Raw genomic sequence first — 26,181 nt, 5'->3', positions numbered from 1 at the left:
TAACAAGAACGGATTTCCCATTGGTGAGACTTACCTGCATGTGGCGTTACACTGTGGGATCATCTGGTCGTGCGCGAAGGCAAAACAGCAGTACTGGTAGTGAGGTAGTGAGTGTACTGCCATTTTTTGACGTTGTTTCACAAGACACGAAAGTGCGATAAGAGGCAGTGAATAGGACTGTGAGAGAGAGAGAGAGAGAAAGAGAGAGAGAGAGAGAGAGAGAGAGAGTGAAGCACTGGATATATGCTTAAGTATAAGCATGAGTATGACTATGACTAGGAGTAGGAGTATCAATATGAGTATATCTGACTGATGTGTGAGGGTCTGTGTATAACTACACCAGTCGAATATTAGGTTTTTATCTTGATACATAAGGACAGGCTTATATAAAAGATACAAGAAGACAAGGGGATGGTCTTGGCATAGACGTTGTATTAAATTACCCAAATTACTGTATTACCAATTTACCATCGGTGCAGTTGACACAAAACACATCGTTATCGATAGCCTACTCTCTAAGTTTTTTCTTGAACTTATACCACCTCATTCAATGGCTTGGAATGCCAATAGCCTCAAATATCATCCTAACCCATCCAATGAACAATATCAATTGTATCCATCAATTCCCACTGATGTAACCTACTCCCCCTCCCCCGCTCTCACTACTCTATTGATCGATCCAGTCACACAGTCATGTGACCTCGTTTCAAATCGTGGTTTACCGTTCCACATTATTAAATGTACTGCAGAGAACCCCGCCTTCTCAAGCGAGAGTTTTCCAATGGAATTGGGAACCTCAAAAGTGTGTTGGCGGCAGATAACAAGATGAAAGAGGAAATTGGGCTAGAGGAGAAGAACTTAGGGTACTCAGTGGAATAATGCCGCCAAAACTCTCACCTACACCACCATTCAAGAACAGGCTCATTGTGGGAACAATTGCCATTCTTGCGGGTGCCTATGTGATCAAAGACGCAGGCAAAGATTTCGAGTTCATCAAGTATGAGCCTCATTCACCGGAAGAAGTCGAGAAAAGAAGACAGGAAAAGTTCAAGACAACCTTCAAGGCTCTCGAGACCAGAACATTGAACTATACACCAGAGGCTAAGGAGAGATTGAAAAAGTTGGTGGAAGAAAACGAGAAGAAAGCTGCTGCTGAAACGTCCTCGGAAGAGAGGTAATGATTCCCATTCCTATTCAGCTAGCAATTTGCGATCTATTGCAGAGCAAGACAATTCCCAAAATTCCACCCATGGTAGTAGCAAGACAAGTCAAAAGCTACCTGATGACATAATGATATAAATAATATGTACATAGTAATACTTGCAAGTTAATGGACATATAGTACCTTTGCGCGATGAGATGCTTATATATTTGTAGATGCACTTATGCGATTTTTCAAGTAGTTTACAGTTGATAATGGGAGCATCATCTGGTTCCCAGAGGAACAGTCAGGGCAACTCAGGTCCGAGTGTATCCTTTTTCACCAAACCACCTGAGGCCATTTTGGTTATATTAGTTGCAGAAGAACTGAATGTGTACATCAACTTACATGACATATACAAAGGGTACAGATTACAATAAGGTAAAACCTTGCATTTGCATTGTCGGATTTGTTGGTTCTAGTTTCAGATCACATCAACGATCGGGAGGTAAATTACTTGCATTAAACAAATACCTGTAACCGTGCGTTCGCAGATGTAGGCGACTTCTCAACAAAATTTCATCGATATGGCCATGATGCTTCGATATAATACCAACTAGGACGTAGGCCACTCAATTGGGACGTGGTAACACGAAGTTGGCAATTCTCAAAACGCCCTAGTGTCTAAAGTCTCCTTGATTTGCTCAATTCGAATTGGTTAAACGAGGCGTATCGAAGACTGAAACCTTGTTGGGACCCTAAGGTTTACAAAATAGAACATTCACACCGGCAGAGTTAAGGGTCGGCGGCCGGCAATCCCTAAGACCCTTTCTCTTGCCATGAGGTGAGCCTATGTTTCATTTTGTTTTAGCTACTCTTGCCAAGAGGCGGTTATTTGCTAATCCTTTATTCCCATGGGTATCTGGCACTCCGTCTTCGTCTTCGCCTTGATCCATATTTCCCTACGCTTCAATACTTAATAGGATACATACTGCACACTATATATGAAATTTATTGATATTCGACGACGCAAAATCTCACGTCTTGTAATCAGTTTGCCTAATTAGGCCCAAAATGCCCGATCAGGAAGGTGGTGATGCATGCACCTTATTAATGGACAAGAGCAAATCTTTTTTCGTCTACCGCTTCATTACAATGAGTAACCATTGATTCACATAACGTCAATGTAGGTCCCATTGTCCGCCTGAATGGCAGGCTGAAACCACTGAGACAAAGTAATGTAATGCTAAAACAATGTTGCTGCGGTGTACAGATCTGCCATCACCTAGAAACTCGAGGTAGCGACCGATTAGGCAAGGAGGGTCACCCCCACTTGTTTGGGCAGAGCAGGACTGTAGGGCAGCAACCAACTGCGATTTACGTTCTCGGAGTCCCTGAGCAGATCAATATGACCTCATAATAAAATATCCTTTACCATTTCCAATGAAGGTCGCCATTACCGGTAGTAATGTAATGAATGTGTCGACTATATCGGCAATTAGGGGTTCAGTTTTAAGAATTTCAAGTATCTAAGGTGACTTCATTTCTTGTTACTTGGCGCTGTGGCATAGATCGCAATACGAAGTGCGGTACACAATAAGATTCTTAATGAACGCACAGTATATTTTCCAAAGCCTACCTGATTGAAAATCTTTGAGACTTTCAAAAGCACCGAAGCTATTTACCAGATATTTTGTATGTGAAAATAGGCGTCAATATATTTTTCCTTGACTTGCACCGCTATGACCGATAGAAAATACGCGGAAAAACAACCCAATTTTTTATCTATTGATAGAGGCAGCAATCAATTGTGTAAGAATGCCACTTCCTGCAATTTCTAAGATTGTAGCAATGGAATCGCCGTTTGATTTTTAGTCTGCTACAGCTTTATTTTCAGCGAGATATCAAGTTTTTTGTTAATATGTTTTCAATAAGTCCGATATGAATGAGTAAGGTGTTTACGAGGTGATGATGCAATTCCAAGCGCTTTCCTTGCCAAAAGGATCATAACCATCATCTACTCAACTCATGTACCCCATTCTGGAATGAGGGAGAATGTCAAAAAAGGGGTTAATCCTAACCCATTCCATAACCTTAATGATTGAGAAGTGGAGACTATCAAGACTGTGATTTTTTTATAACCAAAGCAATTATAAAGCCTATTGTTCTTGAAAATAGCATAAGACAACCACAACTTCGTCCAACGTTGAGGAGTAAGTTTGAAAAATGTAGATTTCCCCTCTCCGCGTTCTGAATGTCTTTTTGTGTCTTACTTTGCACATAGCTTAGTTCTTTTTCACTATATCCACTCCTGAACGTAGTGCAACAATAGTCCTTCCAAGGCAGTTATCTGTTACTTAGCTCAACGCCCACATATATCATTTCCAAGTCCAAGTTCAGAATAGGAGAAGTAAAGTCTCTATTCAGAAGGTCAATAAAGGGTATCGACAAGAGATTCATCGACGGGGTCGTAACTGTTAATTAATGGCATAAACCCGCTCGACGATTAAAAAACTGGGAGATGATGCACACTGCATGGCATGTGCCTAATTAGGCCAATTAAGACTAATTGGGAAGAGTGCCTGTGCACCCGAAAACCTTAATTTTGTCAAAAAGAGTCATGTATTAAATTATGTACGCATCACACTTTTGTGGAAGCGTTCATCGTAAAAATAAAGATGCGGCCTAATAAGGAAGGAGGGGGTCTCGGTTCAAGACATATATTATATAGGACTTAATGATGTTATGGAGATAATATTAAGAGATAATATTTCAGATGCCTCTAAAGGCCACACTTCAACTATGAAATAAACTCAATACTTTAATGCGGCCGGGGTTATCAAAATAGCATTTCGCAAGATAAGCGCGTAATGGTCCCTTAATTCACTTGCTCTCTCAATAAACTTTTGCTGACATGTGTGGCTCGCTGTGTCGTCTGGTCTAGCACTATTCATTCAAAAACCACGATTGTAAATTATACTGATTAGTGGTATTACTATGAAACATCAGCGATCGATTAACGTAGCCTCCTTTTTAGATGTTGAGTTTCATCCAATAAACATCTTGGTACCCTATCAAATCCACACGGCCCTCTATTCCCCCGCATTTTCTCTCATTTTGTTCTATTAAAATCGCTTTTGATGCTAGCAAAATTTAAAAAAGATATTTTTTCGCGGTGCGGCACGGTTAAACTCTAATATGCTACTTCATTTCATCCCTTTTAAAACTTATCATATGAATCTCATGCTACGTCCAATCAGACCCTCTCTTTCACTCATCCCTTCAAAGGGATAAGAAGCCAAGTAGATCTACTGCAGAATGCATTTCAAAGATGTGGGGAACATTTAGGTATATGACAATGGACTCTGAGTTGTCAAGCATTGCCGGTTGTATAAACTCTGCGAACTAAACGAACGTTGAGACTTTTTCATTACTCTTCGCACTGTGAGGTTCATTTTTTTCTCTTGTGTGGGGTACTCCACTCTTCACCGTGCGGCCCTAATACACTTTTCCTTTCCCTTGGTCCACTGCAAGACCTCTTAAACCCCTCATTCACACATTTAAGGTTCTGGCTAATTGGTGGCTAATCCTTCCACAGGACACTGATAGTCTTGTCAAAGACAATCACGAATGCAACTGGTAACTAGTCAGATAGCTACTACTCATATCTATTCCTGAAATGTTGTTGATGTGGATACTCGGTTATGTGACACTGCTACAAAACCTTTTTTCTATGTGAAACAAAATATGATCAATGGACAATAATGCTCTCAGTAAGATCTCTAGAATATCAATTAATAGTACTAATTAGGCCAGTTTATTAAAAAGGGGAAACTCCCCGGTTACCGAATCTCCAAAATAAGTGAGGAGAAGAAAATATCATCTGATGACACCTACAATTTAACATGTGCACCTAAAAAAAATCCTAGCGACTAATTAGGCACACTTTGACGCACATCATTAGGATCAAATATATTTGTTGATGCGCACCTCAACTTACTTTCCTATTTAAGTAAAAGTGGGGTTTTCATTATGCCTAAGTAGTACACCACTCATGCACCCAATATTGCCTATTTAGGCAGTTTGATTGTACGAATTTCTGCGACCTGTATAATCCTGTTTCATTGTTTCTGTACATGGGAGATCGAAAGAAGCACCTCGCTCGAAAAATATTAACATGCTTGTACGAAGTAGGCCTGATCAATATACCAATGCAACAAGTGGAAATTAGCGGGAGGCATCACCGGTGTGTGAAGCAATAGAATAATCGATGATGAGGTACGCTTATTTTTTGATGTTCCCCTGTGATTGCATCCTATTTTATATGTCTGTCCATATTTTAGCCGCTGATTTCAGTTAAGGGTACAAGTAGCAATCTCACTCTATCGATGAAGTAAAATTTACGAGAATCTTTGAAACGATGGAATCGTAATCTATCTAGAACCCTTAGTCCCTTTCTAGAAGTCAGGGATTAGAAACTACTCAGTTGACTGCCTCATTCCTTAATGCATACCAAAGCCAATCTCAATTTACCCTAATAACTCCGTTTTCTCTAAATCACCTACATAGATCATAGCTAATTTATTGTATTTTTACCCTTTTAATCAAATTTGGTGCATGGCACTCTCAGGGAACGGCCTCAAACTATGCACCTCATTTAGGTTGATTGTTCTTTCTCACAGGCAAATTATGAGGCCTAAAGTTGCATATTATTTTTTAATGCGTCCTGATCTGTATTTACCAATTTCTTAACTAAGCCCAAAACATTTGCAACTAACTCTAATACTCGTTTCTCGTCAATAGTAATTTGTATATCAAAAGATTTAGTCCTGTGATACATTGCTGCAGCAGTATTTTTTTTTATATATTGCCTATTTAAAATTTAATTACCTACATAGTCGTTAATACAGTATGCGTCGTTTTAAGATTTGCAAGAAGTAAATCGCAGTATACCCCTCCAACAAATAATTCTTTTTTTTTTTGTTACCTATATGATTGAAATTTTGCAATTACTATGGACCAACGCAAATTTCAATGTATTGATAGGGACAATAACTCCTGAGTCCATAGAAACCGAAATTTATATAATAGCCAACTAATTCCCTCTTTTCTCCAACTTCAATTCCAAGATTTCAGTCTGCTTTCTATTCTAACATACAACTCCATATATACCCATTACTGGAAAAGATTAACCTATATAGGATACCCAATCTTTTTCTTTAATACCATGGAGCCAAGATCGTATGTATCTATTACAGTTCAATTACATAATAAGAGTAATACTAACAATTCTACTAGACACACCAAGGTGTTACCACCAGCCAATGGTAAAAAGTTATGGAGGGTGAAGAGATCCGTCTCTGCTGGCAGTGCATCCCATTCCTCTCACAATAACGATACTCATGACACAACACAATTGGATTCTTCCCTTGAGTGCATGAATAACTCATTGAGGATTTCAGCTGCTGCAAACAAATTCAGTATGAGAAGACCTCCTTTGAGAAGACCCAAGAACAAGCCAGGTAAGCCTAAAGACTTCGTCTTTGTTGACTTGTCGCCTGTCAAGAATGGAGACTCGGAGGTATCTACTGAAGAGGATGGCACTACAGCTTCGCCTACATTCCCGAACAACCAACTTCCATCTCCAACTCTCTCGGTTGACGAAAACGCAATTGCTGCTGCGCTCTCGACTACCACCCCAAAGAACCAGATCTTTGACATTCCACAGCTCAACGATTCCTTCTCATCCATAAGTTCCGATGATGATTCTATCTTCTCTGCCTTCGACAACTCATCGAGCTTGGAATCGGCAATCAACGCTTATATGCAGGCGACCCCACAATCTGTCTCGACAATTTCAGTTCCACGCGCGGCTCCATTAGACTCGTACGGATTAGGAATAATGAATTTGGGAGTGAGAAACTGGGAACAGAACCCTATGTTCAAGCAGCCACAACAGCAGCAACAGCAACAACCTCAACAGCAAACACAGCAGCAACAACAGCAAAGCCAGGCTTTGACTGAGCAGTTGTTTGGTTACCAACAGGCCATGTTGCAGCAATACCAGCAAATCCAGTTATTGCAGCAACAGTTGCAGCAGCATCAACACCAACAGTTACATTTGCAGCAACAACAACAGGTACAATTACAACAACAGGTGCAACATACTCCTACTATAATACCCACTCCAATAACTTCTCCAAGAGAAGCAAACGATATTGAGGCTAGAATTCCAAACACTAATAAGAGATCCAAGTCTGCTTCAGAAACTTCCTCTTCCAAGAGAAGAGCCAGTGGACAATTTCAATTCAAGACATACACAGGACCAAACAAGTCCAAGCAACAGATCAGACACAGGCATACAGCTTCCGAACCAACCAAGAAATACACTATTACAACTGTTCAAAATAGCGCTTCTTCTACTGAAGTAAGCATTCCAACTACTCCTGAACAAGAGCACCAAACTTCTAAGTCTGCCGGCTTAGAAGCTTTCATGATGCTCAACGAACAAATCTCCATTGACTTGCAACAAGAGGATTTGTCAACTGACGAATCTACTTCATTGAATTCAGGTAAATTTGAGAGCTACACTCCAGTCTCTGACTACTCTGATGAAGATGATTATTTCACCAAGTCTAAAGATTTGGATTCGAACTTGTTCGCTGATTGCGGTATTGACCAGTTCTTACTTCAAAAGCCTACAGATGAATTTGAGTTTTCAGGTTTTGTTTCAGTCTAGACAGCTTAATCGCTTGTTTATTTATGTGTGACGTATTTATTATCCTTCGATTCGCCTTTCCCATTTTAATTTCGGTTGTACATTAGCTCCTGTGATACCCCTTTCCCTTATTTATTATACCCAAGATTCCCTATCTTAACAACTACCATTTCGAACTAGAAAGATAATCTAGTAACGTTCAATTTTAGAACAATTCTGTTTTTAATAGGCTATTCAGCTACGCTTTCGGTTTCCCTTATTTAAGAACTTTAGCTTTCGGTCCTAATCCTTTTAGTCCTTCACTTTCGGTCTTCCACTTTTCGGTTTCAACGATTTTTCGCAACTTCTAACTTTCGGTTTCAACCTTTCACCACTATTCAAAACTTTCGGTATCTATCCTTTTCCAGTAACTTTCGGTCTCTTAATTTTACCTTTCGACTTCACACACTCCAATTCTTCTTTTTCGGTTTACTCCACTTCGATACTTTTTGACAATTCAGGATTCATTCATATTTCGAATACTTCTACCTTTCGACGCTTTCGGTTCCTCACCTTTTATTACATTTTCGACAATTTCGGTATTATTACACTTTCAATTTCAATTTCGGTACTTGAACCTTCTGTCCACCTTCAAATTATCCCTTCAATTCGCTTTGTCAAAAGTTCACTTCATCCTTTTGACCCTTTCTTATTTCTTCCTCGGATAACTATTATTATTTCGGTTTTACCCCATATTTTTCGATGTGTGAGTAGGCTTTACTACTTCCGCATTTGACCAATATTTTATGAGATCCGAAACTTATTTTTCGGACTTACTATTTATTATTTGCCTAATTGGGCTTTCGGTTTCTACACATTTTAACTTTCGGTTTTCTTCCATTTTTGGATTCTAACTCATCATTTTTTGCCCTTCTCCTTCATACATTGTATACTTATTTCGGTCTTCGGTTATAGCTACTATCAGGGAATACATTAAAACTCTTTATAATAAAAAGAAGTATTTATTGCACATAATTTTTGTAGAATTGGTCAATTTTTTACATGTCGTTCTTATACCATAATTTGAACTTCAAATAGTACACCCAGAAGACTTAATAAGTTTACGTTCTGTATTCATTATACATTTAACATGTTATCACTGCTTGTCTTGTACGAATAAGTTTGCTACAGCAACGAGGAAAGCGTTGCATTCATAACATGATAACAGTTTTGCCCTCAGAAAGAGCAGATTATAGTAGCCACATATCTTTAATTGTGCACACAGCCTCTTTAACGCAGATGCTTCTTGTCAGATTCTTTCATAACCATATCTGAACAGGAGGCGAGAGAAGAGGGGATTGGTTGGGGTACATATAATCGAGGTCCCTTTTTAGGAAGTTATGGACGCTTTGAGGAACACTTAGGCTGATCGACTCCTGCTCCACATAGGAAATCTTGAATAGTTGACGCATGCGGATGCCCCTTGTTATCAAAAAGATCAAAAGACCTGTTTGGATTCCAACATCCTTAAGGGGAAAGTTTGTCCATGAAGAGCTTGATCCACATGCGCAGGGGAAGCATGGTCTTAAAATAGGTACGTACTGTGTCGTTTATTCCATAATCTTACCAGTTTGGGTATGAAACAGCTGAAATGCATATACACTTCGTCTAATTTGCACCCGTTATTTAAATTTTTCGCTTTGATCTTAATTGCCTAAAGTAGTAATACAGCTTGGAACCCAGTACAAATTTCCTTAATAGGTATTAAAACCTAATGCAGTTCCATTTATCATTGATCAGGTTCACAAATTGGGTACGGAAAGGCTAGCCAGCGCATTAGCTAACCAGAAAAAGCAAGAACATTCCTGCCTCATTTAAACAAACTCAAAGCATGTCTCAGAGCCAAATGTAATAAATTCATCTTAGTCTTCTCAATTCAGAAACGATAAGACGGCTATTTCGGTGAACGACGTCTCTAAGTGAGCCAGACTTACGTAAATTTGCGTTCAGAGTTTTATTATTATCTTCCTTATCATGATCGTAACTCTCTGCTTCAGAAATATATGACTCTTGTTCACTGTTACCTAAATCACCTGTATCGACGACGCCGATGTATTGAATTGATTCAAACGGCTTGATATATGGTGTGTAATCAATAGGTGTAAACGGTGACACGTAATTATCTTGGTCTTGTGTCAACATGCATAGCTTTCTCAATTGAACTGTGAAGCTAGAAACTTTGCAGTAGCTCTCAGAATCACTAACAGTACAGTTTTCCTCTGACTCTTGAGAAATAGGCGTGAAGGGCGAGTTTCTATACTCAAAGACTTTAAAAGAATTCCTAAATTCAGGGATATCCCTAATCTTCTCTCCGACATGATGCCACCACTCAGTATCTAAACAGCGCTCTGATGGCCACAACAGCTCTGGATCATATGCATCTCTTGCAGAGTATGCAAATTCCCATAGAGGTTCGGCCCCTTCATTCGCAAAGGTCAGGTTTAATTTGGTGAAGTAAGTGTAAGAATCCACAATACTAAAGGAACCTTCGTCAACAGAGTAATATCTCCAAGCTGGGTTTACTCCGGAATATGGACTGATTGATGGCCCTATGAGAGCGAAATTAATCATGTCTTCTAGCTCTTTTGTATCTCTTCCATTCCCTCCATATAATATATTGAATTCATCTCGGTGAATATGACCAAAAAAGATAGCTGCTATAACTTTCGGGGAAAATCGTTCCACTATCTGTGTGAAGACTTCCGTTGGGATTGGTAGTGACTGATGGCTCACAGGTAAATGTGCTATAATCCAGACTCTCTGCTCATTTATTTCGCTGTGGATCAACTCGTCGATTAGAAACTGCCAGACCCCGAAGCTATCGACTGAGAGTACATCCCAAAACGCATACAAATTTTTTGTGTTCCAGACATTAGAGTTTAAGGAGATGATCTTGAGCCCTCGCCTAGTCACTGTCGAATACCCAAAATGCGAATACCTGATTTGCTTCGCTGTTTCTAAATCTATCCAGCCTAATTCTTGCCAGAGATCAGATAGAAAATCGAATTGCCACTGGTAATTTAAGCTACTTTCAGATAGAATACCTTGAGGTAGCTGATTAAGAGGGAAGATGTCTCGCGTGCCGATTGCAGGGTGAAAGTCGACATTAGGTAAGAAATGTTGAAAACCACGGTAAACAAATTCCTGTGACAGTAAAACAAGAGACTTATCTATGAAGATTCTGTCCGAATGGTCTACTGTACCACCAGTGAATATAGCAAACTCGAAGTCCAAATGGTTTTGGTGGAAGTCTCGAATTGTTTGCATGGTGTTATTAAACAATAATGGGGGAGTATCACATCTATAACTTCCAAATTCGTGCGCAGGAGACCAGGTAGGATATTTGGAGCTATATTGGTCGATATACTGTCCCTTTTCGAAGTGCCCTTTTGCATAACTACTGTCGTAGAAAGATAACCCAGAGTCCGGATTATGTATCAATGAATAATCGAAGCCTGGCGGAAGTTTTTCGGTATTATAGCTTTGGCTAGAACAACACAAGCTCTGTGAACAATTAGACTCCGCCAATAATTCATAATCCAATTGAATGTTCACATCACTAATATGTAAGACGTTGAAAGAAATACCCCTGTGATCTGGAGCTTCGTATACTTTGGGCTTTGGTGGCCATAGATTTTGAAGATCTATTACTGGCGGTTCAGGGAGTATATGACAAGCAGGGTCATGGTAATAGCAGAAATAGTCACCATCAAAGCCTTCAGGGCCCATTAACAGCACTACTGTGGTGAAGTCATTACCCGTGGACGAGTATTCTGGGGAGGGAAAGCCATAATTCATGTGGCATTGTGACTCGTCATGACCCGCTTCTATACACCAAGTTGAAAAGACAAGCGGAACCAAATCACGTCTCGTTAACGACAAGAACTTGGCTACTTGCAACCGCATCTTACATGAGATACACTCATTGAGGTCCATAGCGACGTCGATGCTATGCAACTCCTTGACTGCACGGTTCACTATATCTGTGTCTGATAACAAGAACTCACTTGGGGGCCAATAGTGCTCTGAATCGGGATCGTTAAAGCTGAATTTGCTCCTGGAGCTGACGACCAGGGTCATCAAGGTGAGACAAGTAGAAATCAACACTATTAACATGATTTAGACTTGATGTGGTGTTACAATGTAAAAAGAACAAGAATAGAGAAGCAACAAAAGTTTTACAGCCAAATGGTTGTAAAAAAAATAAAGGATCTCGTGTGGTAGCGCGCCACGGTTAGCGTCTAATTATATTAAATTACATTATCAAAACTATTTCAAATGCTGTTACCGTCACCACTATGACAACAGTAATACAACCTTTTTTTACATCACAAACCATAATAGAAATACATAACAAATATACATAGAGTGAACATGACAGGAAAGAAAGAACGGGAGGGAAATAAATAATTTATAATGGTGCTGTAGCACGATTTATTCTTACTTTTAGGCCGCAGCCATCCATTCTCCAGTCTACTTTTGGATTACTCTTCTCGTTGTAGCAAGTTGGAAATGAGCCATATGTTAAGGACATTGAGCAATCGAGTAGAATACGAACACAAATAAATTTCATCAACAAAAAGAACCAATAATTATACAGCGTGAAATAATACAATAAACAAAAGGAAAAGGGGAAAATTATAGTAGTAGCAATTGCAGTAGCAGTAGCATTCATTCAGGTGCACGGTTGCAACCTCAACTGGATTCGTTAAAGAACCATTCTCTCATGATACAAAAGATGCAACTGTCACAATTATTAGGAGGTTCAAAAGACAGACTGCTGCAACAAGTAGTAGGTGAAGGAACTAGATCATACGATTCCCTCCACATGGCGGGCATCTGGAACCGCTTTATAACTTTTCGAGGCTGCGTAAGACTGTCAATTAATTGATTTGACAATTACTTGCAGATAACATAGGAGACACCTCATGTATGCTGGCTGCCCATATTTAAACAGTACAATTGGGGTCAACGACAATAGATACCTCCTGAAGTGTAATGAATCTGGCTTTTTAATTCTATCTCAACTCATTATTAGAGCCATATCTTTTATCCAAGAATGGGCCTATAGTTTAAATATTACTTTTGAAGAATGTCTCTAAATGCCGACAACTTTTCGATGATCTTATCTTGACCATCCTTTTCAATCTGGCCCGATGATTGGGTCTTCTCGACTAGCAAGTCAATTAGTCTGTCTCCCACTACGTTGGTATGGGCAGTGAACTCCTTGCTAATGGTGTCTAACTTCTCATAATGGCTCTTAATCAATTTGTCAATCTCGCCATAAAGAACGTGGTTCTCCTGATATATTTGCGATTGAAACTGGCTGGATTTCTGGAGGAAATCTTCAAATACTTGCAAAGACTGAGCAATATTGGTATCGCCGTAGTTGTCAGGTGGATACAAAGTGCCTATTTCTTGTTTGACTTCTGCCAATGCCTGTAACGCTGTAGTCATAGAGGACACCCCTATAGGTGTGGAAGACGCCTTGTTGATTAGAGACTTGATAGAAGATGACAACTCAGTTATATTAGCAGCACCTCGTTGACCCACAGGCTCCCCTCTAGCCTGAAGTATGTGAGATGTGTTTGTCAATTTACCGGTTTTTAATTTATCGCTAAGATCATTCAAGTCCAACAAAGCAGCCTCAAGCTCGCTGAGTGAACTGGAAGAGTTTAAGTGGTTGAAAAGATAGTATTCATCATCCTCGTTTTTGTCGTGAATATCTTCCACGATACCCTCAAGCTTTTTGGCTTGGCGTTTTCCGCTGGCCTTTCTGATGGCAGTGGCCAATTGGCGCTGGAGAGTTCTTACGGTGGGTACTACAATCAGTTGTGACTCTTGGTCGCCGTGTATATGATGCAGAAGCTGGAGTTGTTGTCTCTTTAACTCGGAGTATCTCAACTGAATCAACTCCCACTTTTTGGTCTGACTAAGCGACCTATCTCCGACGTATTTAAATGGCTTGATCTGGATGATTAGGTGTAGTATAAGTCTGATATCCTGTGTAGTTAGTTTGGTTCTATGAGTGTTTTTCAAAATCAAAGACGCTGTAGAAGGGCTCGATGACGATGATGGGGACCCTGGTTCTTTGAGGCCGGCAGTTGTAGACGTCTCTTCATTGGTGTATGCTTCGGCATCCTCGTTGTCTTTGTCGATGCCAACAATAGCCGCCAAACTGTGGCCACTGTTGTCTGAGGGCAATGGGTTTAGAAGGCTGGAGGACGCGGTTCCCGCAGACAATTGGTGTTTTATATCTTTGGCATGATGAGCTATGGTGGCAGACGATGACGCAGACGATGAGAGGGCCGGATCAGTATCATGTGACATGCTATGCGAAGCTGGTTGATGGTGATGTTCGATATACCTATCACTGGAGGGGGACACTCGCTCTTCGGGAAAAGCTAGAAAACACTTCTGTTAGTAAATCGGCTCCAGGTGAAAAATACAATTATATAACAGTACAATTATAAAATGTAACACGGAAAAAATAGCTTGATGCGTGGGAGTATATGTGTCAAAATATGTGTTAACTGGAACGGGTAAACGTCGGCGGCGGGAAGGAAATGAGAGAGAAAGAATAACAGTGCGTCTCAGGCAACAAAACATAAAAAGGTGACTGATGTCGAAGTGGGTAGTTTTTGTTTGGGTGAGCGACAGGTAGACCAATGAAGTAGCCCAGCACCGGTGGAATATGGGGGCCCCAAACAGAGCTGGAAAAACAAGTGCCAATATTATTAATAAATAATAATAAATAATATTATTAGTGCTATTATTAATATTAGTACTGGTGCCATGAATATTATTATTCCCCGTACACTTAGTCGGATCAGGTTCGCTGTTACCGATCCAGTGGCTGGTTTGGCTCCGATATAGTGGCCCAGGAAACGGTAGGTTGGTGCCCCGCTTATATAATACCTTGACCCTTGTCCAGGACTCGTTACACCCAATCCATTCTATTTTTCCCAAGGGAGCGAAGAAGGGCATAAATCAGCGCGCATCAAACTGGAGGGGTCCCCTAAATTCTGTAATTGATGTCGTGAACAGGGAATCAATTCCGAAATTAGTACGATGCGCACGACCATTCTTCGCCGCTCGCGAAACGGGCTATTGTTTTGGGCAGCAAATTCCTCGCTGGCATTTCCACTGGCTATGCACCGTTTATGTGAAGGTTTCGAGGATCTCGGCGCCGTTGCAGTGGTCAAGATGGGGATGTAAGGGAGAATCTCCGCTGGTATCTAATTAATCGTGCCAATTCCACCTCCATAGTTCACTAGTGCACTACGGAATTCCCCGTTACCTAATGCCTGCCTTAACACATACTTAGACTCACATAAAAAAAATCGATACGAACTTTCTGCAATGTAGAATTATTGTCTTCTCAGGCAATTGTGTGCCAAAAGTTACTGGTAGAAACGAGGAGATAACCGTATAGAGAGAAATAGCCAATGACGTCGGCTTTATTTTTAGAGAAGTTTCTTTTCGCCCAACACAGTAAGCTGGATGAAAATAATTTCCCTAAGACGAAGATTTCGGAGAGGAGCTTCTATATATAATCCAGGTTGTCGACATATTCTACAATTGTGTTAAGCAAGAATTGTATGTCGGAGCACATTTACGAAGAAAATTATTGGATTTAAAGGCCTTGCAATACATACCTGAGATATGACGTAGGCCCATTCAAGATAAACTCACACCAGTTGTCGTCGAACGGAAAACTCCTTTTCTGTAGACTTCGGCCTTAGGAGTTTCCATGTTCTTCATTGATATTTGTTGATACTGTTAATGTTCTTATATCTTCACTGGCGTAGAATCGTTGATACTTCAGAACAAACGACTGCTGCCAAGACCCGACTCCTTTGACTCTAGCATCTATGACGACATCTTCAGGCAGCCGGCTCCGAAGGTACTCACCCACATGCATATTTCCTCCAGAGAAACATTGTCTCTATATATAGATAGCATAAACATACCTTCAAGAGTGAGTGGTATCCACTGGATCAATTTCGACGCACTACCCCAATCAGGCAATAATTCAAATTCATCGGTTGCTATCCGGCATACAATGGCTCAAAATCCTGTAAGGCGTGTACATAGATGACATAATTAACAATTGTTCCTGCATGCCATCCTTGGCACGCAACACGAGCATTTATCTAAAGCTATATTTGGACTTAGGGCTTCATAGCTCAGTAGATTTCTATAGTTTGTACGGCCGCTATGATCTACAAAGCATACCTTGAAAAATACAGTTTACAACTCTAAGAATGTTCTATTTATATTTAATTACCATTTACGCTAATTGATAATGTACTTGAAAGATCTGCGATGTTTCGACGTAAACGAATTCCTGAACCAGGCGTTCTGATTGTCCTATCCCCAGGTATTTTCGAGGTTCTCGAGAGTCCTACGCAAAAGTGAAAAGCGACACACATCAATTGTGATGCATTCATGAAGTGTAATTATTGATTAGATCTTCTCGTAGAGAAGTTAGGGAAAATTCCTCCCAACTTAAAAGTTTAAGCCCGCAGCAAAAGAACTAGCCACACTTCTAATATCATCCTCAATGTTTCCAGAATTAGGGTGGGTAATATGATTGTGCGCACCAGTCAAGTGGCTTAAATTGCTATCGTTCTTATATCTCCCATCAAAATTGGCATTTAATTTGTTCAATTTACTGAAGAAATTACTGTTGATAGGATTTGCAGAGCTGCTGTACTCGTTACCCCCCCCGATTCCTAGTTGGTAATGATGGCCAATCTTGGTCTCTCCTATTAGGATTTTCTCCATTTAGAGTAGAGGTTGGGACGTATGAAAGCATACTGGCAGAATCGAAATCTGTTGAAGCACCAGCATATGAAGAAGAGCTGGCAAATTTTTTGTGTTGTCCACGCTGGTCAGGAAGTCTTGGTCTGTTATTATTAGTATTTAATTGGACCATTGATAATTGTAAATTGTCTAGAGGTCCATCAACTAAGCATCCTTTTTCTCTGAAGTGAATTAACAACTGGTTCCATAATCTGTTACGGCACAAAGCACGAGGATTACCCAAGATAACTAATCCGTATTTAGCTCTTGTCAACGCCACATTTAATCTTCTAGGATCACTCAAAAAACCAATTTGATGGGAGTCATTAGCACGAACACAACTTAAAATGATAAAATCCTTTTCACGACCCTGGAAAGCATCCACACTAGTTACTTCAACTTCGAGGTACTGCTCTTTGCGGTCCATCAAGGTGCTGTTCATCGACATATATTGCACAATATATGCCCTCTGCCCCTCATATGGAGTTATAACACCGATTTGATCTGCCTGAACTCCATCCTTAAATAACCTTGTGATAATTTTCTCCACATTCATAGCTTCAACTCTATTTAAAAAGGAATTTCCGCTTCCACTGATTTCCTCGCGACCATAATTTGCCCAAAACATCATAGGACTGTCAATTACCGGCCATGGGAACATTGAAGATTCAATCAACCTTTGTTCGCTCGTTACACCGTTTTGTAAAGAACCTTCATAAAATAAATTACTAGGAAATTCAGATAAACATGGGTTCATTCTATACTGGACCTCCAATCTAATAGGTACATGTCCCAAAATGACCAATCTCTCAAAAAGGGATTGTCTTAAACCGGCGTCGCCAGCTTTCCTGTCCAAAATTACGGGCCCTAATTGTTGATGATCTCCCACCAATATGACCTGCTTAGATCCTTTAATTATGGGGATAAGCACCTCAGGTTCAGATGCTTGGGTACTTTCATCAATCAATATAGTCCTAAATTTAGAACCGGATAATCTCTTGTCACCAGCACCTACGCAAGTGCAACAGACAACATCACATTGTTTTAGAATTTTTGCTTCAGCTGCACGAATGGATTTAATTAATGATCTCGAATCGGCTTCGGATAATTCACCTAATTCATTGCGTAAACGTAATAATTTTTTTAATTCTCCCTTAGCAGACTTATTAACCAAATTATGGAGTGCTAAGTGACTAACCGAACTTTCGACATCCTCACGGGACTTGGCAGTCAACCTGACCACTTTCAATCCTAATATATCTAATTTAGCCGCTAAATGATCAACTGCCACGTTTGAGGGTGCACATACTAATATCTTCTCCTTATTAAGCTTTGACAAGTGATAAACAATTGTCGCCGAAGTAACAGTCTTTCCTGTTCCTGGGGGACCTTGAATTAAAGATAATGGTCTCTGCAATACAGATCTAACGGCGTTCGTTTGAGAGACATTTAATTCCGTTAAATTTGGATGAGAAAATCTTTGAGGCAATTTAATATCAAACTCCACTGGTGCAACTTCATGTCCTAATATTTTATGATAAATGTATCCAGACACAGATTCTTCATCAACTGCGAATACTTTCATAGCATCTTGCATTCTCTCGTAAGATGTGCCCTTCCACACGAACTCCGCGGTAAAATCAGTGGACAAATGAGTTGGTGGAGCGTGCTTTGATGGGTTCAATTCTAAGGTAAACTCCTCTTGATATGCGTTTGGCAAGCGCAAAATGTAGCCATGTCCTTCCCAAGGTACGTCACCTGCACCTGTATAACGTAAGATAATTTCGTCACCTACTGCTACCTTCAATTCATTACTTTCAAAGGTAGACAATGTAAATGACGCCATGTGCCTATTATTTAAGCCGAGAGCCCACTTAACCAGTATATGTTCCAACGCTTGAGACTCTTTCAAGTTTTTATCGTAGTCAGCTTCCAATTTAACCAAGGGAGCAAAGGATCTCTGATATTGGTATGCATCATTATATCTCATCAAAATTGGTAGTATTTCTTCCTCTTCACCCTTGCTGTTCTCAATGTCGTCAATGGTAGCATGACGATTTAATCTCCATTGGGCTTCTAATTTAGAAATCTGCTGTGGAGTAACTAATTTGGCATTAACCAATTCTTCTTCGCTTGGGCTTGCGGCTACCCATGGTAAGAATTGACGGTCCTCGATTAACGACTGCCAATGAGTGGTGTCCCAATTAACATCCTTTGATTGTGCACATGGCAAACGGCATAAAATGACTACAACAGATTCCTGCTTTGCACTTACGAACCCAAGGATGAAGGCATTTTTGTTACCACAATTATAGCATTCCAAGGTGGTATCTCCCAAGTCAGACTCCTCATGCAAGGATACCTGGTTGTGTCTAGAAATGACCAAATGCGTTACAATGTGAGAGCTGCCGCTGTTGGCTTTGGAGTTACAAAACCATTTGTTGCAACTGTTACACTTAACTACAGAATGTGTGGAGTGAATACCACAGTAAGCGCAAGCATGCTCTGGTAAATCCTCATGATCTTGGTGGCGCTCTTTTTCCTCCATAGCAAACTGTGCTTCGTCTACGTCGTCAATTAAGTCTTGAAGACGTTGTTGGAGTTCTGCGTCATCAGCGTCAAATGAGCTCTCGTCGTGGTTGGAGTCGTTAACGCCGGATTCGACTTCGCTAACTGGAAAAGATCCAACTCCAGGCTGAGAGGCGCCATTGCCATTTTGTCCATTGGACTCTTCGCCTGAGCCGAAGTTATTGAATAATAAGTGGCTCATTTGCTTATTTGCTAGCAGCTTTGAGTGTCAAATAATGTTTTAATATTGTCTGTGTTGAATACTTATCTTAACACAATGTACAATATGGTTGTTTATGTTGTATAGTCGGTTTCGCTGTTATTCTAATTCTAAATGTACTGTTTTGTTTCTATTGTTTCTTAATGGCGCTGAAGTAATTCCAGCCTTCTTTTTTATATGTAAGATTATGTGAGGTGACTTGAAATTACAACATCAGCAATGATTGGTACATCGATTTCTATGATAACTCAATGTGCTGCACTAGTTATACCCCCATGTATTCGAACTTCCTGAAACTCCGACTAATTAGTGGTTAGCGCCAAACCTCAACTAAAGAACCTGTCTTCTTTCTTCTGTTAATTCGTTTCCTCTCTATACATTAAATCACGATTACAGTGCGATTATGATAGTTCGAAAAATTTTCGTTAGGGTGTGGTGTCGCGGATTTTGCGACAGTGTAAACGACAAAAGTCACGGGGATAAGACCGAATCAGTCAGATGACTTTATCCACAGGTGTTCTTCCACCTGACGTCATACACCGCTAATTCAACGGTTCCCATACAGAGAACAATAGACCATTTGCAATGCAATAGTTGACGTCGTCTGACGAAAATGTCGTACGCGAGCTCTTATCAACCGAAGCTTGGCTTGGGCATGAAGCACCTCGTCAACGCAACACACTAGATAGTGGGCTTGAGTGATACGAGGAGCCAATAGTATTCGCTTCTGATGGGTACCCAATGACCCGTCCAGTGTGATCCAATGGGAGCACAATCCTTGGAGAGGAATCTTGACAATGGCCCCGCGTCTAAGTAACAAACGTGTAGATCTTGGAGAAGAGCTGTTTCATTGTTCAACAGACGAGAGGTTAGACTCTAACGCAGATCGTGTAGTTTTAGGTTAAGTTTCAGTAAACTTTCGCTACTTCATTTTCGCTGCTTTAGCTGTTATGATATACTGTCTCCATGCCCATAATATGTGTTCCACCACAACGTTAATCCGCTACATGTAGAACCTCGACCAATGCGGCATGAGGTACTTCTCAAAACGGATAAAAGCGATTCACCATACACTCACATACGCCAGTTGCTGCCAGGTGCAGTATTGACGAGGTGCAAATGTCGTCGTTATCGCTAGAAACGGAGTTTCCAGGCGTAAAATGGTAGCCACCATAGTAAATAATAACGAAACGGTGAAGCAGATCATGTATATTAGGGATTTTTTTGTGGTTTGTGGCGATTAGTGACAAGAATCGTTACCATTGTGGGACTCGGTAAACAACGTCAATGCCAACAATGGTAATGATGGTGATCATAATCACTTCAGTAGAGGTTGTTGTTATTTTTATTTGCTGCTGCTAGTATCCATTTAATAATAATAACCAAACTAAAATGTGCTTGTCGCAGGAAAATAATCAAAACAAAGTTGCGACTACCTAATAATATGTCTCCTTACATGGTCCCTTTCGTGCTAGTGACAATTAGTACGTGGACCCTGGAACTACGGGGGAAAAAATTGGTGGTGGGGTCTGCTTTTCTGTCGATAGCTTTGAAAATGGGTTAGAGCGTTATCACCTTGAGCCATGACGGTGGGAGAGTTGAGCATCTCTCGGTATGCCACATCTTCATTGCAAACTGAATTACATGCAATTACCATTGATTTTGAATTATGTCTATTACGCTTACACTATGTGATTTCCCATTGGGACAGTACGATGTCCCGGGGTAGCATTTTCTAATGCTTTCTTCTTCTACTTTTTCTTGTACTTATTCTTCTATTATTTTGACCAGTTTCTCCATACTACCGTCTCTGCTGCACCCATTTGGCATTCACCATATTTTTCTTTTTTAGATGCTTAACGACTATAAACACACCACTGCCCTACGCAAGCTGCTCTCACCACTCGCAGCATTTTGCTCGCCTCGTTTTCGTCCCGATCCTCCATTGTTCACCCCTCGCTGGCCTCACACACTCTTTCACTGATGCATCATCCTGCTTTTGTCGCACCGTACTGAACTCTGTCACTCTTACTCTCTGAATTCTGCGGTGAATTCTGTAGTACTTCCCATTAACTTTGCCATTAACATGCCATTCTCTCAGCCTCTCATCGTCCCTGCGTCTCACCCTTACAGTCTCACAGTCTTACAGTCCCCCAGTCTCGCAGTCTCACTCTCTCTCCCAGTAGTACACCCTTTTCCTCACCTCTCCCCCGTCCCTCACTCTCACCTCTCACTCTCACTCACTACCTCCCACATCCCTCTCCCTCCCTTCACTAGACGCGCACCGGTTCAGAAATGTCGCAGGCCCTGATCTCTTTTTGTTACGAATGATTTATTATTATTTGTTTTGCTTTGTTTTCAGGCGACTTGTGTTGTAAAACATTATTGGTGACAGTCACTTTTTGTAGTTGTATGAAACAATAGTACCATTAATTAATATTAGTAATAATAATATAATACTAAACAATAAAGAACATCAGAGAACCGCGTGGAGTTCTGACAAAGTCGTCGTTATACCTATCGCAGCCCGTTGTTATCTTCCATCGTTACAACAGTCGCTGTTGTTGATTCCCGCTGTCTCCTTCTTCTGTTGATACTTTACCGTTCACGTTAATTCTGGTATTTATCACTGTTGTTGATTATTGTTGTGGGCACAAAACTCAACCGCCATCGTCAATTGATCCCCCACTAGCCATCATCCATCCATCACTAGACCCACTTCCATCCCCATAGATCCCTCCAAAAGATCCATCTGATCTCAATCGAAACCACTCATTCCCATGAAATACAAATCTCCCTTCCACAAGATCGTCTCCAGAGACAAGGGTCTCTTTGAGGCCAAAAACTTCCTAGTTTCCACCGATTCCATCCACTGGATTCATTCGTACACACTCACAATCACCGAGCAGGGTCAACTCTATTCATCCGACGAAAATGACTCCCACTATTTGCTCTTACAATCGCTCCAGTCGTGTTACGTCCAGATCCACCCAACCCTCTCTAGTGGAAATATCCCTCCTAAGCAACAATACCTTAATCAGCAGCAGGCCAGGCGATTGATCCCCAAGAAAGCTTCAGGCAATCTCGCAGTGGATCGTAATAGCATCATCACACCTGGAAGTAACGCTGCCACAAATGAAGAGCCACCAGTGATATTTATCAAAACCTATGAAAATGATAAACTCTATATACGAGTGCCATCCAAATCGAACTTCGGATCTTTGATCTCCTGCTTAACCGTATGGCAGAACCTCAAGCCTCAGGGATTGGTCAAGAAGTGGTATTGCGAAAACAAGGTTGAATACTCCACGAGTGCTACCACAGAGCCCCACGAACTTTTGGTATGTCGTTTCAAGATTTATGGTCCAATACCATCCAAGTATACAAGGAATTTCAGTCTTGTGAAAGGTCCAAAGGCTCCAATATACCAACCAAAGGTGGAACTCGCCACGCTGGATTATGTGCATACCCTGGAAACCTCAAATGGTGCTCTGAATGGCCATCCACCTGGACTCGCAGGTTCTGATCTTAATAATAACATACAAGAGGGATGGTTTTTCGTCATAGGTGCTTTAAAGTCTAATGGAATGCTCAACTTTATATCAGAGCTAGACGGAACGCTACTTTATACAATCGATATCAAGCAAATCATGTCTTCGGAGATCAGACAGATGCACCACCTGATTTTTGATAATTCTAATGTCCTTTTCATTGGCCAGCTCAAGGAACTCAGATACAACAACGTTATAAAAACCACAACAACTCTCACGTCAGAACAATTAATAGCCCCATTTTTGACCAGAGATGGAAAACAAGTTCCTTGCAACCAAAGAATTCTCATCGAGTTCCCACTTCACATTGATCTTGAGGACTGGTTCGTTGGTCTTAACTATTTTGGAAAGAGAGAGTACATTGGTTCCTACTGTTTCCAGCCAAACCAACCAGTTCCACCTCACTTAACTCATCAACCAATCGACATAGCACATCCACCACATATCTCTTCTTTTACCAGAGACAATTTCAGAGTATCCAAGAAGATAGCAATTGACATCATTGAAGCAAAGTTCGACAACTTCCCGCAACAGGATCCTGACTCTGGCCCAGTGGGAAAAATATATGCTGAAGTTCGCATGTGGGGTTATCCATGGTCAAGAACTGCCATAGTTGCACATACAAACAACCCTTTCTGGAAGGAAGAATTCTCCACTGATCTTCCCATTCTGACGCAGATGATCCATATCCTTATCAAGAAATGCTCGTTCAATGATTCCTCCTACTCGGCTGGTGACAAGCTTATTGGAACAGTTTATATAACTCCAGATATCTTGACGAAGCAAGTTAAGAATTCAACTACAGTCATGGCGGGTTCTTCTGCTGGCAATGGAATCCAAGTTAATGGCTTTGCTACCGGCCCTGTAGCCAATTCTGATTCTTCGAACACTCTCGCATTCTACAATAACAATGAAATTGTGAGGTTAGCAATATATGACTCCTCTAACTTACCTATTGGAAAGCTTTTGTTGAATGTTAATCTCAAGGAGCAACATATCTTGCCACCATCTCACTTCAAAAGCTTAGAGAGCATGCTTGGCAACGCACCTATGAAAGACTTGATTCAATACTGTAACGAAAATGTCCCATCTTCGGATTTCGAGGATGTGAGTTTGATGTTACTTGATATATTCCAGAGCTTAGGAGTTGAAGATTCATGGTTCAAGGCTTTAATGGAAGCCGAATTAGTCAATGTTGATATACTTACAAGAAAAAACTACTACAATAGCAAAAGACTCACTGAACATAAAGTAGTAGTGAACTCCACGGCCACTTCTGCCACTAATAACGCTTTCAATACTTTGTTCAGAGGCTCTTCTATCTTTTCGAAGTCTTTGGAGAAATACAATTTGCGTATAGGTCAAGAATACTTGGAGAAGGCATTGGGTGACTTTTTTCTTAAAATCAGTACGGAAAAGAAGAGTTGTGAGGTTGATCCTAGATACGTTGAGCAGCAGGAAAGAGCTCAAAGAAGGGGTAAGTCACTTAATGATTCTGAGGATTCTGATGACGATGAAAGTATTTACGATGAATCTACAGCCAAAGATAGACACGAATTGGTTCAACAAATGGTCGAAGAGAATTTTCAAAATCTTTACAACTATGCTGAAGAAGTGTGGGACAAGATCTATAGTACATCTAATGACTTACCAGTTCAGATCAAAATCCAATTGAAAAATTTCCGTACCAAAGTGGAGCTTGCGTGTGATCCAGACGATAAGACGACAGCCTTGAATTGCTTGAGTGCCTTCATATTCCTTCGTTTTTTCTGTCCCGCAATCTTAAATCCGAAATTGTTCTATTTAACAAAGAACCATCAGACCGGTTCTTCTCAAAGAACTCTTACACTTATCGCTAAGATTCTCTTGAACTTAGCTAACAGACAAGAATTCTCAATTCACAAAGAGCCTCACTTGATTCGTATGAACTCCTTCTTACGTAAACATCAACATGAAATCTATGACTACTTTGACAAAATAACAGGTAGGAAAAATGATTTCAACGAAAAGATCTTGAACTTAAGTCACGATGTTAAGAGGTTTGATTTGGGATTAGGAAATGACTCGACTTCCAATGAATTGCCTACTACGCCTTATTTAATCGACAAATACTTGAGATTGACTGAGCTTATTCACCTCTTGGACTACAATAGAACTCAGAAACCGCCAATTTCCGCAATGGCAAGTCCTAGTAGTAACTTTGGAAGTAACGGAGGTGCAGCATCTGATTCTTCGATCAAGACATCACAATCTGTTGCTAATATAAATGCCTTGGCCAACTTCCAATTCGACCCAGTTAGAGATAACTCTGGCGTAATAGTAAGTGACGGCAAAGACGTTTACCAAATAGGTTCGTTGGAATTCGAAAAGTCCGAATTTCTTGACTTAGTAGGTGATAATGAAACAGAAGGTTTCATTAAGTCGTTGTGTAGAAGCAATGAGAACATATTCTCGTTCATCACTTCCAATATTACTTTGAAGGATTTACAGAAACAGAGTACTAAGATTATGACGAAAATTCATGATTTGGAGACCTTGTTAGAGAACTTTGAATTTCCTAATAATTTACTTCCAAACCAAAACAAACAAAACAAACACGATATGCTCACGAACAGTGAAAACGAGGATCTTCTACTTTGGGAGTCGTTTACAAACGACATCTTGGCCAGATGTTACTTGGATGTAAGCAAGAACTGTCTAGTGTATTTAGACAAAGATTTGCCACTTAATAATAACTACAGAAAGGTTGTGGAACACAATGCTTTAGGTAACTTGAAGTTGAAATTTTCAGAACAAACCAACTCAAGCCATGTACGCCAAGACTCTCGTGCTACCCAAGCTTCCATTAGCACATCTTTCAGTAGTCATAGCTTGGGAAGTGTGCTCACTGGTAAGAAGAACTCGTTTAAAAGATGGTTGCGAAAGTAGAGATAAGCCAATGCTGTTCGCTGTACAAATTATATATATTCCTTACGGATGTGAAACGAGCATTGTAATAGTAATTAATAATTCGATATTAATAATTCGATAAATAGAGTGCATGATAGTGTAGTATATATAGATACATACAACGGTGTCGTTGTAGTGCTCTAAAAGATTATTTGTGCGAGTGCCAATCGAGAGTTCCCGATTGCAA

The 26,181-nt window shown here is 40.4% G+C and overlaps 6 protein-coding genes across 6 annotated transcripts; 3 read left to right on the top strand and 3 right to left on the bottom strand. All coding sequences in view use genetic code 12, as the record gives it.

Moving 5' to 3' along the window:
* The first annotated feature begins 625 nt into the window (after positions 1 to 625).
* On the top strand, positions 626 to 1,277 carry RJT20DRAFT_8824 (uncharacterized protein). Its single transcript, XM_064921266.1, has one exon. The coding sequence runs from the start codon at positions 879 to 881 to the stop codon at positions 1,176 to 1,178; it is 300 nt and encodes a 99-aa protein (XP_064776820.1). The 5' UTR covers positions 626 to 878; the 3' UTR covers positions 1,179 to 1,277.
* A 5,091-nt stretch (positions 1,278 to 6,368) lies between these two features.
* On the top strand, positions 6,369 to 7,880 carry AGA1 (Aga1p; the record flags this gene model as incomplete). The annotated part of the gene is made up of 1 exon (XM_064920141.1): positions 6,369 to 7,880. One exon carries the CDS (start codon positions 6,369 to 6,371, stop codon positions 7,878 to 7,880), a length of 1,512 nt encoding a protein of 503 aa, XP_064776819.1.
* Positions 7,881 to 9,755: 1,875 nt separating this feature from the next.
* Positions 9,756 to 12,014, bottom strand: RJT20DRAFT_131927 (uncharacterized protein; the record flags this gene model as incomplete). Its single annotated transcript, XM_064918091.1, has 1 exon — positions 9,756 to 12,014. One exon carries the CDS (start codon positions 12,012 to 12,014, stop codon positions 9,756 to 9,758), a length of 2,259 nt encoding a protein of 752 aa, XP_064776818.1.
* A 963-nt stretch (positions 12,015 to 12,977) lies between these two features.
* Positions 12,978 to 14,228, bottom strand: RJT20DRAFT_131926 (uncharacterized protein; the record flags this gene model as incomplete). Its single annotated transcript, XM_064918090.1, has 1 exon — positions 12,978 to 14,228. The coding sequence occupies one exon, from the start codon at positions 14,226 to 14,228 to the stop codon at positions 12,978 to 12,980; it is 1,251 nt and encodes a 416-aa protein (XP_064776817.1).
* A 1,928-nt stretch (positions 14,229 to 16,156) lies between these two features.
* Positions 16,157 to 19,830, bottom strand: NAM7 (ATP-dependent RNA helicase). The gene is made up of 11 exons (XM_064916061.1): positions 19,360 to 19,830; positions 19,299 to 19,335; positions 19,191 to 19,271; positions 19,142 to 19,166; positions 18,978 to 19,117; positions 18,916 to 18,953; positions 18,873 to 18,888; positions 18,581 to 18,851; positions 18,522 to 18,556; positions 16,625 to 18,500; positions 16,157 to 16,587 (listed from the first exon to the last, which is right to left on the bottom strand). Exons 1-11 carry the CDS (start codon positions 19,474 to 19,476, stop codon positions 16,410 to 16,412), a joined length of 2,814 nt encoding a protein of 937 aa, XP_064776816.1. The 5' UTR covers positions 19,477 to 19,830; the 3' UTR covers positions 16,157 to 16,409.
* Positions 19,831 to 22,039: 2,209 nt separating this feature from the next.
* BUD2 (Bud2p) lies at positions 22,040 to 26,063 on the top strand. Its single transcript, XM_064921263.1, has one exon. It carries the CDS (start codon positions 22,275 to 22,277, stop codon positions 25,971 to 25,973), a length of 3,699 nt encoding a protein of 1,232 aa, XP_064776815.1. The 5' UTR covers positions 22,040 to 22,274; the 3' UTR covers positions 25,974 to 26,063.
* Positions 26,064 to 26,181: the final 118 nt, after the last annotated feature.

The sequence above is a fragment of the Scheffersomyces xylosifermentans genome, assembly GCF_036884685.1.
Source record: "Scheffersomyces xylosifermentans strain CBS 12540 chromosome Unknown RJT20scaffold_1, whole genome shotgun sequence".
Lineage (NCBI taxonomy): Eukaryota > Fungi > Ascomycota > Pichiomycetes > Serinales > Debaryomycetaceae > Scheffersomyces > Scheffersomyces xylosifermentans.
This window is presented reverse-complemented; position numbering and strand designations above follow the sequence as displayed.